This window comes from Triturus cristatus, chromosome 1_2, assembly GCF_964204655.1.
Source record: "Triturus cristatus chromosome 1_2, aTriCri1.1, whole genome shotgun sequence".
NCBI lineage: Eukaryota > Metazoa > Chordata > Amphibia > Caudata > Salamandridae > Triturus > Triturus cristatus.
Genome location: NC_140580.1, coordinates 947142420 through 947155164, shown reverse-complemented (window position 1 = coordinate 947155164; position 12745 = coordinate 947142420). Strand labels below are relative to the sequence as shown.

Genomic DNA, 12745 nt, shown 5'->3' with positions numbered 1-12745 from the left:
TCTCCCACCATTGCCCGTTGGGCAAGATGGGTGATGCAAGAAGCAGGAATTGATCTTCGAGCCTTTGGAGCTCAGTCCGCTAGAGGAGCAATGGCCTCTAAGGTATTTACCCTGGGAGCTCGTCTGAAAGACATTCTGAATGCGGCAGACTGGTCCTCAGACTCTACCTTTAAGCGCTTTTACTTCAAACCGATTATTCATATGGCTCAGTTGGTGGTGAGCAAGCTTTAAACGAGCATAATCCTCGCCTCCGGTCCCGACATAGAATGAAAAATTTCCTAGCTATCGTAACGGAAAGTTTCAATTCTATTAAGGACTCGGAGGCGAGGATTATCCCACCCAGGGTTCTTGTTCCTCTGGGATACCTTTCCCACCCTCGTATTGGGGTAAGTAACAATTTTTCTGGTCTTGTTTATTTATCTGTTTGGTGTTGTTTGGTTATACTGTTTCCCCTACAGGTGAAACCTTAGCCATGGCTGTCGCTTATACTTTGTTTTGTTCTTCAGGCGATTCTGGAAAACAGGATTCATAACACCTACTGACTGCCTGACTTACAGCGACGAAAGAGGGGGAATGAACAATAACAGAGGACTTTATCCCGACGGAGCCTGTGATTGGTGCAGAGGAGAGGACGCTCTACCTGTGGACACTATTGTTTTCTTCTCTATTCCCTATGTTTCATGGGAATAGTAGTTTGGTTTTGTTATCTTAAAATGGCTGCTATTCAATAAAGTGGAGAAAGAATAGCATAATCCTCGCCACCAAGTCCTTAATAGAATTGAAACTTTCCGTTACGATAGCTAGGAAATTTTTCATTATTATGGCACATCTTTCCCAGAGAATCAAGATGTAGAGTCAGAATTTCGAAGGTAAATCTTGCAATATTTACTCTACATTAATTATAAAAAAAGGTCTTCTTGAAACCTTGATGGCTTAGCGTTTGGTATTTTAAAGGTCCCCATGATATAGTTAAAGGCCTCCTAGAATGGCTTGCTTCCTTTTGTACAAGTGCTGGTGGTGTGGGGTGGGGTTGCTAAAATTGTGGGATTATTAGGCGTAGACAGACGGCTGTACAGAAATTTACTACCTTCATTAGTACTTTCAATATTTTTCAGCTGCCATTTACTTAGAGCGCTTCGTTGGTAAAAATGGAGAACACAAACCAGACTTTGGTGAAAGAGTTTGTCCTTCTGGGACTCTCAGACAACCCAGACCATCAACTTCCATTATTCATTATTTTCTTGATAATGTACTTTATTGCAATATTAGGTAATGTCATCATCATTGCGGTCATCACCACTGAGTCAGAGCTCCACAGCCCCATGTATTTCTTCATCTGCCACCTGTCGCTGGCGGATATCTGCCTCACTTCGGTCACTGTCCCAAACATGCTGGTGAACATCATGTCAAAAGAGAGATCCATTTCTATAAGTAATTGCATCACACAGCTGTACTTCTTTGTTGCATTTTTATGCATAGAGAGCTACTTACTTGGGATCATGGCTTACGACAGATATGTTGCAATATGTAGACCATTTCATTATGTCCTGGTGATGAACATGAGAGTAAATTTCCTACTTTCAATGGGCTCTTGGACCACAGGTTTTCTAAATTCCTTGCTGCACAGTGTGATGATTTCATTGTTGTTCTTCTGCGGACCTAACTACATTGAGAACTTTTTCTGTGACATACCAGCAATGCTGAAGCTTTCGTGCTCAGACACATCTACCAATGAGCTCCTAATCTTAACTGAAGCCACAATGATGGCCATGGCCTCCATCTTGACCATTGTGATCTCCTACATATCAATAATTTCTACCATCCTGGGAATCCGCTCCAACAAAGGGAGACGTTGCGCTTTTTCCACCTGTTCTTCTCATCTCATCGTGGTTAGTTTATACTACGGGACCATTCTTTTCAGTTATATTCGACCAACATCAAGCTACTCACTTCAGAAGGACAAAGTAGTGTCAGTGATGTATACTGTTGTCACCCCATTGGTAAACCCTTTTATTTACAGCTTGCGTAACAAAAAAGTGAAAGAGGCCATGCAAAGATTATTGAAAAGACAGCTGTTTTTTCAGCAAATTTAGAAGTACATTGAATCCCCTACACAAGATGCTCATGCACTACAGTATCGTTTCTGTTGCACTGCACTACATTTGAATTATGTTAATGTCACTAGGTGTACACTCATTTTAAAGCTTACATTGGAATCCACACGGCTCACTACTCGATCCTAGATGCATACATTTTTCTGAACTATACACATGTAACATTCACTAGAACAGGCCATCACTCATTCTGCACCAGCTATCTTATGCACCATGTGCCAGGGATGCACACGGTAGAGTGTCCAACCAATCACCACCACCTGAAACCTCACTAATCAAGCCACAAGGCTCTAGCCACTTGATGAAACAAGCATTAAAAATGCAATAGGTCTCGCCTTTGATTAAGTTAAAGCCATTTGCTTTGCTAATGGTATTGTATAGCAATTAGCAAAGCAAATGGCTTTGACTTAAAGGCGAGACCTATTGCATTTTCAATGCTTGTTAGGTCAGTATCGGGCAATGACACCGCAAGAGAGCCGGTGACAAATGGATAGCAAATATAATAGCAATTAGCAAAACAAGCGAAAGCGCGACATGCGCGCATTGTGCTGAGAGGTCACGTGTAATCCCACGCCGCATGTGCACATCTTCGGTTCATCCGCGTGCACGCTTTGGAATCCGTATCGATTCCGAAAGGCCCTCGCATGGCGAGAGCGGTGCATGCGCGCTGCTAACGCCAGGCGTGACCTAAAAATTAAGTCATAATTACAACTTTGCTAACAGCATGAACGCAGATTCTTAGCAGTAGTCTGGATTAGTGGAGAGAAATTATGACCGCCCTGTCCTGTCAATTTTAGTTTGCTGTCCCAAGTATATCACATTGCAGGCTGTTTATGCCCACACAAACACACAGATTATGATCGAGGGGATGATAGAGCTTACTTAGGGTTCTAAAGTATAAAGTATACTTATGAATGAAATTTGAAAATAATTGGAAAATTTGTTAATATTTAACAGTTTTAAGAACTAATAAACGTTTAAAAATGGTCACTTGCTTGGAACTTTGGGAAGCATTTGTCACAAGTGAACATGAGACTTTAGCTGCACAGTATAGGAAAAAAACATTTCTAAGAGGTTTAGATTCGTTTGCATCTCTCCTCAAAGAAGAACATATTGTGTTTGCATGGTTTGCAAAGAGTTCAAATCAAACCCAGGCTCCATGTGCTTTGCAAGGCTCAATAAGTGTTCAGCTTTTTAACTTGTATGTTCTTCCACTGTGTGATCTTCTCAAAAACCTCACCACCCAGTTTCACTCTTTTTCTGAATATGTTCAACCTATACTTCATGTAGGTGTGCCACCTGAATATCAAAGATAGAATATTGTAGGACAGCAAAATTTAAGAAAAATGTATTTTCAAAACTAAAGTATCAAAAGGGAAGCATAGATATTCAATACCTAACTCCACATATATGTACCATGATGATATATATCGACAAGGTGCGTATATCTGAAGTCATGAATAGTGAATCTATACTTCCTCTATATGCACTTACCTTTCAATATGTTGGTCTTCGATATTTTTCCCACAATATTCTTGAATCAGAATGTGCATATTCTCAATATTCATAAGTCCATTTCTTCAACTGATTAAATAAGTGACAATTATACAAGAACACTACACATTAGGGACTTCTGGGTCAAATGCAGCGGTACAAGAATTAGTGCGTTTTTTTAGTTACTACTCATAGGGAACAACAGTACGTGATGAAGTTATATCGATCTTTCGCGATGAAAATAAAAGGGCAATACTAACAGTTTCTCAATATAAAACTCTGGGAGGTAACTCTCGATTCCACCATTTTGATAAACGATCAAATAAACATAATGGCACCCAATTGTTGCATATTCTTACTATTCCTGTGACTCAGTAACATGCGGAAACACATGCAATAGATTTAAAGGTGTAAAACTAAAAGCCTACACATACTAACAACTGATTACTACAACACCAAACTAAAACAACATGAAATGAAAGCAGAAGCTGGGCAACAAGTCCTGCGACTAAAGTAAACTAGTTTTTGGGTGAAGGTGCCCATGTGCAAGAGTAAACCTACCATCACTTTCATTGAAGGGAGCCAATTTCCAAAGGAGGCCGACCCATTACAATATGTGGTGGGCAGAAGCAAAATGTAAATGGTACTTGAGGAGACCAATAAGATCAAGGAGGCAAAGTAAATGTTCCTTTATGTATGCATATATTTACGTTTGCATTTTTTAATGATTATTTTAAAAAGATGTGGAAAATCTTTGCACACAGAATGATAAGCATCACAAAACCACAGCAAACATCATCATTATCACTTTGACCAAATAGTGCTTCCCCACTCATGAACTTGTAGCAAGCACCAGGAGACTGAATTTCTTCCTTCAAGCCTGCAGCAGCACCACCATTTTAACAGGTACAGCCAATCCTTGTGCCTACCTCCCATAGAGGATGCATATCTACATACCTGAATCTGTTGGGACTTAGACTATGACCTGCTGTGTCCAGGGTCTGTGGGTCTGGCGGTGCCTTGGTTTCATCGTGGGGCAGTCTGTGGCTCTGGCAAGGGCCCTGAACCTGCAAACTGATTGGCACTGGTCCATGTTCTTCACCATCTCAGACGCAGAAGGCTGACCACCCATTAACATCTGGTTTTTACCGGCCTGCCTGTAAATTGGGAGTGGCATTGGTCCTCAGTGAAATGGAGTTCAGCATCTGGGAAGCTCTGATCCCAGAGACTGCTGACCTGATGCTGATCCTGGCTGTGTACTGCAGTGCCCCGGCCGGGGACACTATCAAGCCTTCACTGTTGTATGGAGAGGAGCAGGAGTTTGGCATACACTGGTGCGTCCAATGTATGGCCTTCAGGTCACAGCGTGTTCTGCCAGTGCTTTTAACGTAGCCTGCCTGTGTGTTTTCTTTTTCCTAGTACATTAACCCAGGCTTGTCCCATTAGTTAAACAAAGCAAATCCCTGCTGCACATGCCAAAAGTTCCTGGTGAAGCTTTGCCCTGGGCTATATAAAAGAGTCCCTCAGCACACTTGTTAGCTATCCTGATGAGGTGTTAACAGGTCATTCACGCAGCGTGCTATAAGAAGAAACACTAAGTGACACCTTGAAAAAGAGATGAAGCAGCCCCGCAGACACTACTCTTTCCAGTCCACAGCTCTATCTTTTAGTCCACCTTGCCCGAGTAAAATGTAGGGAAAAAAACCCAGAAAATGTGCTCATTTCCTAATTTGTGTTAAAAAACAAATTCAGAACTCCGTGTTTAGGGTCTCGTTTAGGCAGCATTTGCGGTCTCTGAGAGACATGCTGTATTCACGATATGGGCTTCAAAATCTCCGCCCATTTTCAAGGACTGCCCGTTACATTTGTTGTTGCCTAGAGCTTGTGATCACTATTTCTTTCTTTAAGATGGAGCACTGGAGACGAGTGCTCATGGTTTACAGAGCTCTGTTGCAAACAGGGCTGTAAATCTTGCTCTCATCTTGCCACATTTGCTGTGCATTCAAACACAGAGGTCTATTTTGGCAGCAGCTGCCTCCTCCTCCCTCCTGCTTTTAAAACACATGGCCTAGCGCCACGGTCCCTGCCTTCCAATGGTTGCTGCCGCCTCCTTCTTAGAGCTCAACAAGCATTTGCAATGCAATAGGTCTTGCATTTGCGAGAGTTTGAGCTATTGGCATTGTAAGAGACAATGGGGCACATGCATCAAGGTATGATTTTACGAGTTCTTAATTGCGATTATTAAGGACTCGCAAAAGCCTATGCATTTATGAAATCGCTATAAACATAGCGATTCCTAAACATTCCTGAATTGCAACTCGCAAATTGCGAGTTGCAATTAAGGAATGGCTCCCCATTCATTCCTATGGGCCTACAGGCAAGTTTTTGCAAATTACTGACCAGTTCAATTGCTCGGTAATTTGCGGCCCCAAATAGTGAAATCGCTATTTAAAAGTGGTTATTGCATTGCATTTAAGGAATCGCAAATCGCGATTTCTTAAATTGCGAGTGCCTTACACTTTGATGCATCGCAAAAGCCCTTTTTGCGGGCGCAAACTGGTGATTTTTGTGAATTGCACCGTTTGCGCTCGCAAAAAAGGTTGATGCATGTGCCTGAATGCCTTTTATTTATGTGTTTTGAAAACCTGTACGTGGTGTGTAAACACGCACTTTGCACTTCTAGTCCCTGCTTACGAGAAGGAAGGCTGGCAGTAACTGAGCCTCTTTTACTGCCAGCCCTGCTTCTCATAAGAAAGGACTATAGTACACAGTGCGTGTTTACGCACTGCTTGCAGGTTTTCAAAACACATAAATAAAAGACATTGATTTGAATAACAGGAAGTCTGACCCCTTTATGCTTAGTCGGGGGACTCGACAGGGCTGCCCCCTGTCCCCTCTGCTATTTGCCCTGGCCCTAGAACCCCTTGCGGCCTGGATCCGCAGGGATGTCATGATCCGCGGGCTGCGGTGGTCGGCAGACTGGGAAGATAGAATCTCCCTGTATGCAGATGACATTCTTCTGTATCTCGCTTCTCCCAAAAGATCACTCATCGCAGTATTCGATATCCTCTCTACCTTCGGTAGATATTCAGGGTTCAGCGTCAACTGGCAGAAGTCACTCATTTATGTCTTGTGCGGTGAGGCCCCTCCAATACCCCGAGATTGTCCTATCCAGGACGGTTTTAAATATCTAGGCATTTTTATTTCACTAGATAAAGCACTCCGATTTGCCCGAAACCTAGATCCCCAATACAGCGGCTGAAGCAAGACATCGCAAACTGGAAGACACTTCCTCTCTCCCTATTAGGCAAAGCGGCCCTTTTTAAAATGATGTCCCTACCCCGCTTTCTGTACGCCCTCCAAAACGCAGCTGACCCAGTGCCAAATTCTTATTTCCAACAAATTGAAGGGCTGCAGCGAGACCTACTATGGAATGGAAGGCCTCGTATTGCTCTCAAGAAACTAACCCTCAGCTGGTTTGAAGGAGGGCTAGGATTACCTGACATTAGAAAATATTATTGGGCCTCACACTTAACGCCAATCAATCACTGCACATACGGGCGACCCGATGACCCAGCATTCAATATGGACAGATACATCCTCCCCAACGGCACCTACACAAGGACCCTCTATTCTAAACCGAATAGGTATCCACTCACTGGCCCCACTAAACATTCTGTTCACGTTTGGCACACTGCAACCGCGTCCTTGGGCTGGGCTAACAAACTGACCCTCTCCACGCCCCTGTGGGACTCTCAGAAACTCGGTTACCTGGGCAACACTCGGGGATTTGACAAATGGGACCTGATCGGCATATCGCGGATCGGGGACCTATGGGATGCAAGGGGGGTTAAATCTTTTGACTCCCTTCAACTCCAGCATACTATGGCAGACTCAGAGCGTTTCCGTTATCTACAGATCCGTCATGCACTATTAGCAGCACTGCCTCATGACACCCTTCCACCCGAATATGCACCTCTTGAGGATCGGCTTCTGGACGGCTATCTGCCGGATAGGGCCATCTCCCTAACATACAGGAAACTCATCAATAATATGGATGACTCACTGACGTCCTTGCGAGAGCAATGGACAAGGGATGGAATAGAATTGGACGATGAGACTTGGCAGTCCGCTCTATCCTCCCCCAAAAATGTCGCCATTTCAGCGTGTCTTCGACTTGTCCAGCTAAAAATCTTACACCGAGTCTACGTCACGGGGCCCCAATTGGTACACATGGGGAGCTCAATGGATGGTCACTGCAGAAGGGGATGCGCACAGACAGGCACATTTACCCATATTATCTGGCACTGCGATCTTATACAGACCTACTGGCGAGACACTCACACCATCATGAGCCAGGTACTCAAACTTACTATACACCCAGAAGCGCCTAGATGCCTCCTCAATATATGGGAACCTACTGACCTTGGGACACACGCGATACAATGGGTCACACTGGGCTGCATGATAGCCAAAAGAAATATTGCTCAACTCTGGGGCGCCACGCAGGCTCCAAAGGTTACAGACTGGGAGGCCGACCTCGACTGGTGTATGCTTAGAGAGAAGACAGTTTACGAAGCAAGAGGCTGCCCCCGAAAGTGGGCTAGGATTTGGTCACCCGGTAACGCATACCGTGGTTATATATGTGCCCCACCGGATGAGTCTGAAAGTGATAGTCCCCCATCACCATAACTTCCTCCTCTTATCCTTCCTGTATTGTACGATGTATACTAATATGCTGTCTGTTATGGATCGATGGAGCTGTACTCATGTTATATGTTTGCATAAACTTAATAAAAAGTTTAAAAAAAAAAAAAGACATTGATTTATTGTCATTGTAAATAACAAACTCTCACAAATGAGAGACCTATTGCATTGCCAATGCTTGTTCTTAGGTGTCGGCAGCTGGTGGGACAGAATGCTGCAGTTGCAGAATACCAAGGCTGACTCATCTTGAATCCACTCCCTTCACTTCCTGTCTCTTTAGCTCACTCTCGAGTCATTTTTCCACCCAGCTTTCTCCATTTGTCAGTGTTCTTCCATCTTCCTCTTTTCTTCCCCTTTCTTCTTTCCCATTCTCTCTCATACCCTGGGCCAAATTCAGTGGCGGCTCCTCCACTAAGTCAGAGGAGCGTCGCCCCACTGACTTGCAGCAGTGAAATAAAAGAAACAGAAAATGATAACTCGAGGTTATCATCATTGTAGGTTTCCTCCCTCTGCAGCTTTGCGTGGCAGAGCGGGGCTGCTCCGATGACAGAGGAGAAGGGGAGGAGTGGTTTGCCCACTCCTATGTGCACATGACTGTTAGGCCGGCCATCTCGGGGTGGCCAAACCATTATGTACACTTTGCCTGTTCTCCACCCAGGCACCCACTGGGTGGAGAACATGCCCAGGCTTTCATTCCCTGGCTGAGCACTGCACCACGGTGCTCATGCCAATCACAAAGCTTGATTGCATCATAGTGATTAGTAAGCACCCAGAATCCCCTGACAAATCACAACGCTGCATGTGATTGGTCAGGGGAGCCTCGGTGTGCTTCTTGGTTCCTGTTCAGCTGGGAGAGAAGACGGAACAGAGGCAAAAGGATCGTTTTTCTTCTTTTTTTTTTATAACCCCTTACCAACAACACTCCCCATTTGTGCCGGCCGCCACTGCCCAAATTCCGATAATGAACAATAAGTCTCAGGGCCCAAAAAACACAGAGTGCCAGTGCTGACTAAATGAAACCACCAGAACAAATTTGACTCTGCGTGTACTTATGAATAAGGTCAGTGAGCTATATAGATTTTTTTAAGTTAACTTTTTAAAGAAAAAAACGGGGATTTGGAAGGAAATCCAGACATTGATTTTGTTCATAATTATGTTTTTTACTTCACTGCCTACTTCACTGCCTACCTCAATAGCATTAATTTTATCCACATCTGCAAAATTAAGCCCTACTGCTTCAAACCTATGCCAACACAGATGGCCACCAAAAGTTTACAGCAAGCACATAATCCACTGAACTGTTTCTCAGGACGATTCAAAACATGTGACTTGTACAAGGATTTACACATCAGCTGCAAAAACTACAGAGCTATCGCACAAGACATGGATGTGAACCTATGGTCTGCAAGTTACAGACCCAGTAGTGAAGAAGGCACATTAAGATTTCTGTGTAACTGTGGCACAAGGCTGCATCTAAAATTCTACATGTACAGTTCACAGAAGAGTAAACATAGTGCTGCGATCAGTCTGGCATGAAGTCCGATATGATGTCTGAGATATTTATATTAGGCACTGGTATCTATAAATCAACCCCCATTACTGAGCAGCCTACACAACGCATCTCTGTTCTCAATTGTACAGCTGCCGACTCGGGAGCTATGGATTCAGGTTCGAGATCTGGCATTGGCTCAACATCCTGTGATTCTGGCCAAATCACTTAATCTCCCTGTGCCCATAGACAATGCCTAAATACCCTCACGGGTGATAAGTAGCGCTATATAAATCCACAAATTTACAGTGCCCCTTCAGAAATGTTTCCAAAAAAACCTTGAAGATCACTTACTGGCATTGGAAAATGTACTGCTTGGCCCCGATATCTTCCCGTTTTTCTACTTGGGAGTGTCGGACTTACTCATATTGCTCATATGGTCCACTGGCTATCGAATATATTGTAACCTGCCTCCTTTGCCCCCACATTAAAATGTTGCACAACCCTGGTGGGTGCGGCCTGCAGCGGGCCTGTCAAATCGGCTATTTGGGAAGTTCTGTGTGGTCCTGATCAGGTGGTGGAATGCAAGCATCAGACTTGTAAATAACAATCGGCTTCAAATCCATGCACTCACAGAACAGTCGCTTTCGGCCTCTCTGGGCTCAGCCATGTCACAAGTGATCTTTTCCAAGTCTTTCTGGTAATCAACTTAGCACAACAGTCACCAGTGTGTGAGCAATTACCCTCCACTTCATTTCTACTACCACTGTCCAGATAACATTCCAGTTATAGTAACTTTTCTTGAGTAGTGCGTAGTCCCTCTTCACTTTCCACCAACTCTCTCCTATGCACATGAACACGTGGCAGATAACCTGGATTAGGGGATATAGAATGCTAAAACAAAAACAATTGACTGCCCATGTACAAACTACCAAGTGTAACCAGAGCGGTATCGCTAAGGTAACTTATGTTAATAGACATTCCGTATATCACAAGGCCCAATTCGCTATCAACTTTTAAGTCAAATTACAATTCTGCACTGAACTAGAACGGTACATTGCATCAACCTGTGAAAGCTGCAGTAGATGTACTACTTTAAAACGCAATGCTTTTGCCACCAACAAAAATGATACCTATGCCTCAACTTGAGTTCTGTACTGATACAACGAATGTATAGGCCTGCAAATTTGTGCAAACCACCTTTATTCCATAACAACTTGTCTTGTAAGCGGTCACTGCCCTAAAAACTACTTTGATAAACTGAGTGTGCCTCTATTCTCAATTTGCTGTACTGAAGCCATCTCACCTCGATTTACAAAGTTAATAAAAATTGCAAAAATGACCCCCAAAAAACATTCACATGTATTAAGACGAGCCTCTCAACTCACTCCAGCCACAGTACCACTTAGTACCCCACCTTTTGGTTTTCAAATTGCATTTTTCAGATGCTGTTTTTATATGGCAAAAGGTAAAATAATTAAAAGCTGATTTGCCAAGGCGAGACCGCATTGGCATACGTGCCAGACACAAGTATATATTGCATGTATCACGATGCAGAGACCATATTGCATTTGATTTAATTTACCATTTAAAGATGGCCGACACCCATCTGGGAGTGGTAAATTTAAGAATAATTAAAAAGTGCATCAAAAATAAAGTAAGAAAAGAGCGCCCTGGCAGCGAACTGTGGCTGCAAGGACTTCCAAAAAGTAGTTGTGTAAAATAAAAATATAAAAAGATGAAAGAGTTAGGGGCATGTGAACCAACGTAGGAGCAGGTGGAGAAGTGCCCTAGGTTTAGGGTGGAGTAACAGAGAAAGTGGTTATGGTGGGGAAGAAAAATAAATGTGACTACCAGAGAGGGGATAGGGTGAGAACCAAACCATGAAGTTTGGGGTAGGGGCACTGAGAAGAGCAGGGATTTTATGTGGGAAGCAGAAGATGACAAAGAGAGCAAGAAAACTCATTCACTCGAATAGTTAATGAAAAAGAAAAATTAATTCCAAGAACATAGGCAGTAGAACGATACAAGTCTTCCAATTAAAGAGGATGCTAAACAAGCTATGCTCCACAGGAGGGATAGACAAACAACAACAAAAAAAGGCAAAAAGTAATAAAATAATAAACAAGCACATGAGATTAACGAGAGAACGAGCCAATGGTAACCCAAAGCCCACTCTAAGTATTGGTATAGTCCACAATAGGTCTTCGGCAATGGACAGCTAAAAGCTACCTGTAGGCGAGACCTAAAAATGATAACCTAGGTAATATCCAAGTAATTTGTAAAACATAAAAATATCCGTTATGCAAATTACTTTGTTGATAAACAGGGCAAAGAGCATGTTTGACAGATAGCCTAAATGATGCTTACAAGCCTCTAGTATTAGTCAATGATCTCTTACACCTGGATGGCCATGCAGCCAGATGTACATTATCCTTTTTGACTGTTATGCTCTTCCAATACAGTTCTGAACTTCCATTATTTATTTATTTATTTAAACTGGATTGACCGGTACTACATTTAGCTAATTTCTCTTCAGTCTCCTGAATGGAAGCGCTGGGCTCAGCTCAGCTGTGAGTAAGGAGCACATCTTTAGGTCTTTCAAGAATTACGGTTTACTCGGGAGTGATAAATCTGAACTAGACTTTAAGTCTGGCATCCATAAATTGGCAAGAAATGTCTCACAGTACCAGTTGATTTTACCTAATTACATAATTATATTTTATACAAATCTCAATTTTCATTACATCATTGCTCACATTGACATTCCCCTGTAAACAAGTTCGCTGTATGATATTTTATATGCATTATTTAATAATCCTATTTGATCCGGATTTTGTTCTAGTTTCTTTGGAAAACTTGCATTTAATATTAGATCTTTATCAAATTCTTGTTTTTTACACCGTCACATAAGGATTTTTCTTTAAAAAGTCAGGATATA

General features: G+C 42.9%; 1 protein-coding gene across 1 annotated transcript; it reads left to right on the top strand.

Moving 5' to 3' along the window:
* Positions 1-1148: 1148 nt before the first annotated feature.
* Positions 1149-2093, top strand: LOC146868415 (olfactory receptor 1G1-like). Its single transcript, XM_085624118.1, has one exon. It carries the CDS (start codon positions 1149-1151, stop codon positions 2091-2093), a length of 945 nt encoding a protein of 314 aa, XP_085480244.1.
* Positions 2094-12745: the final 10652 nt, after the last annotated feature.

What these genes read in the sequence shown, in the direction of transcription:
- LOC146868415 (XM_085624118.1), top strand. Translation starts at nt 1,149, where the DNA reads ATGGAGAACACAAACCAGACTTTGGTGAAAGAGTTTGTCCTTCTGGGA.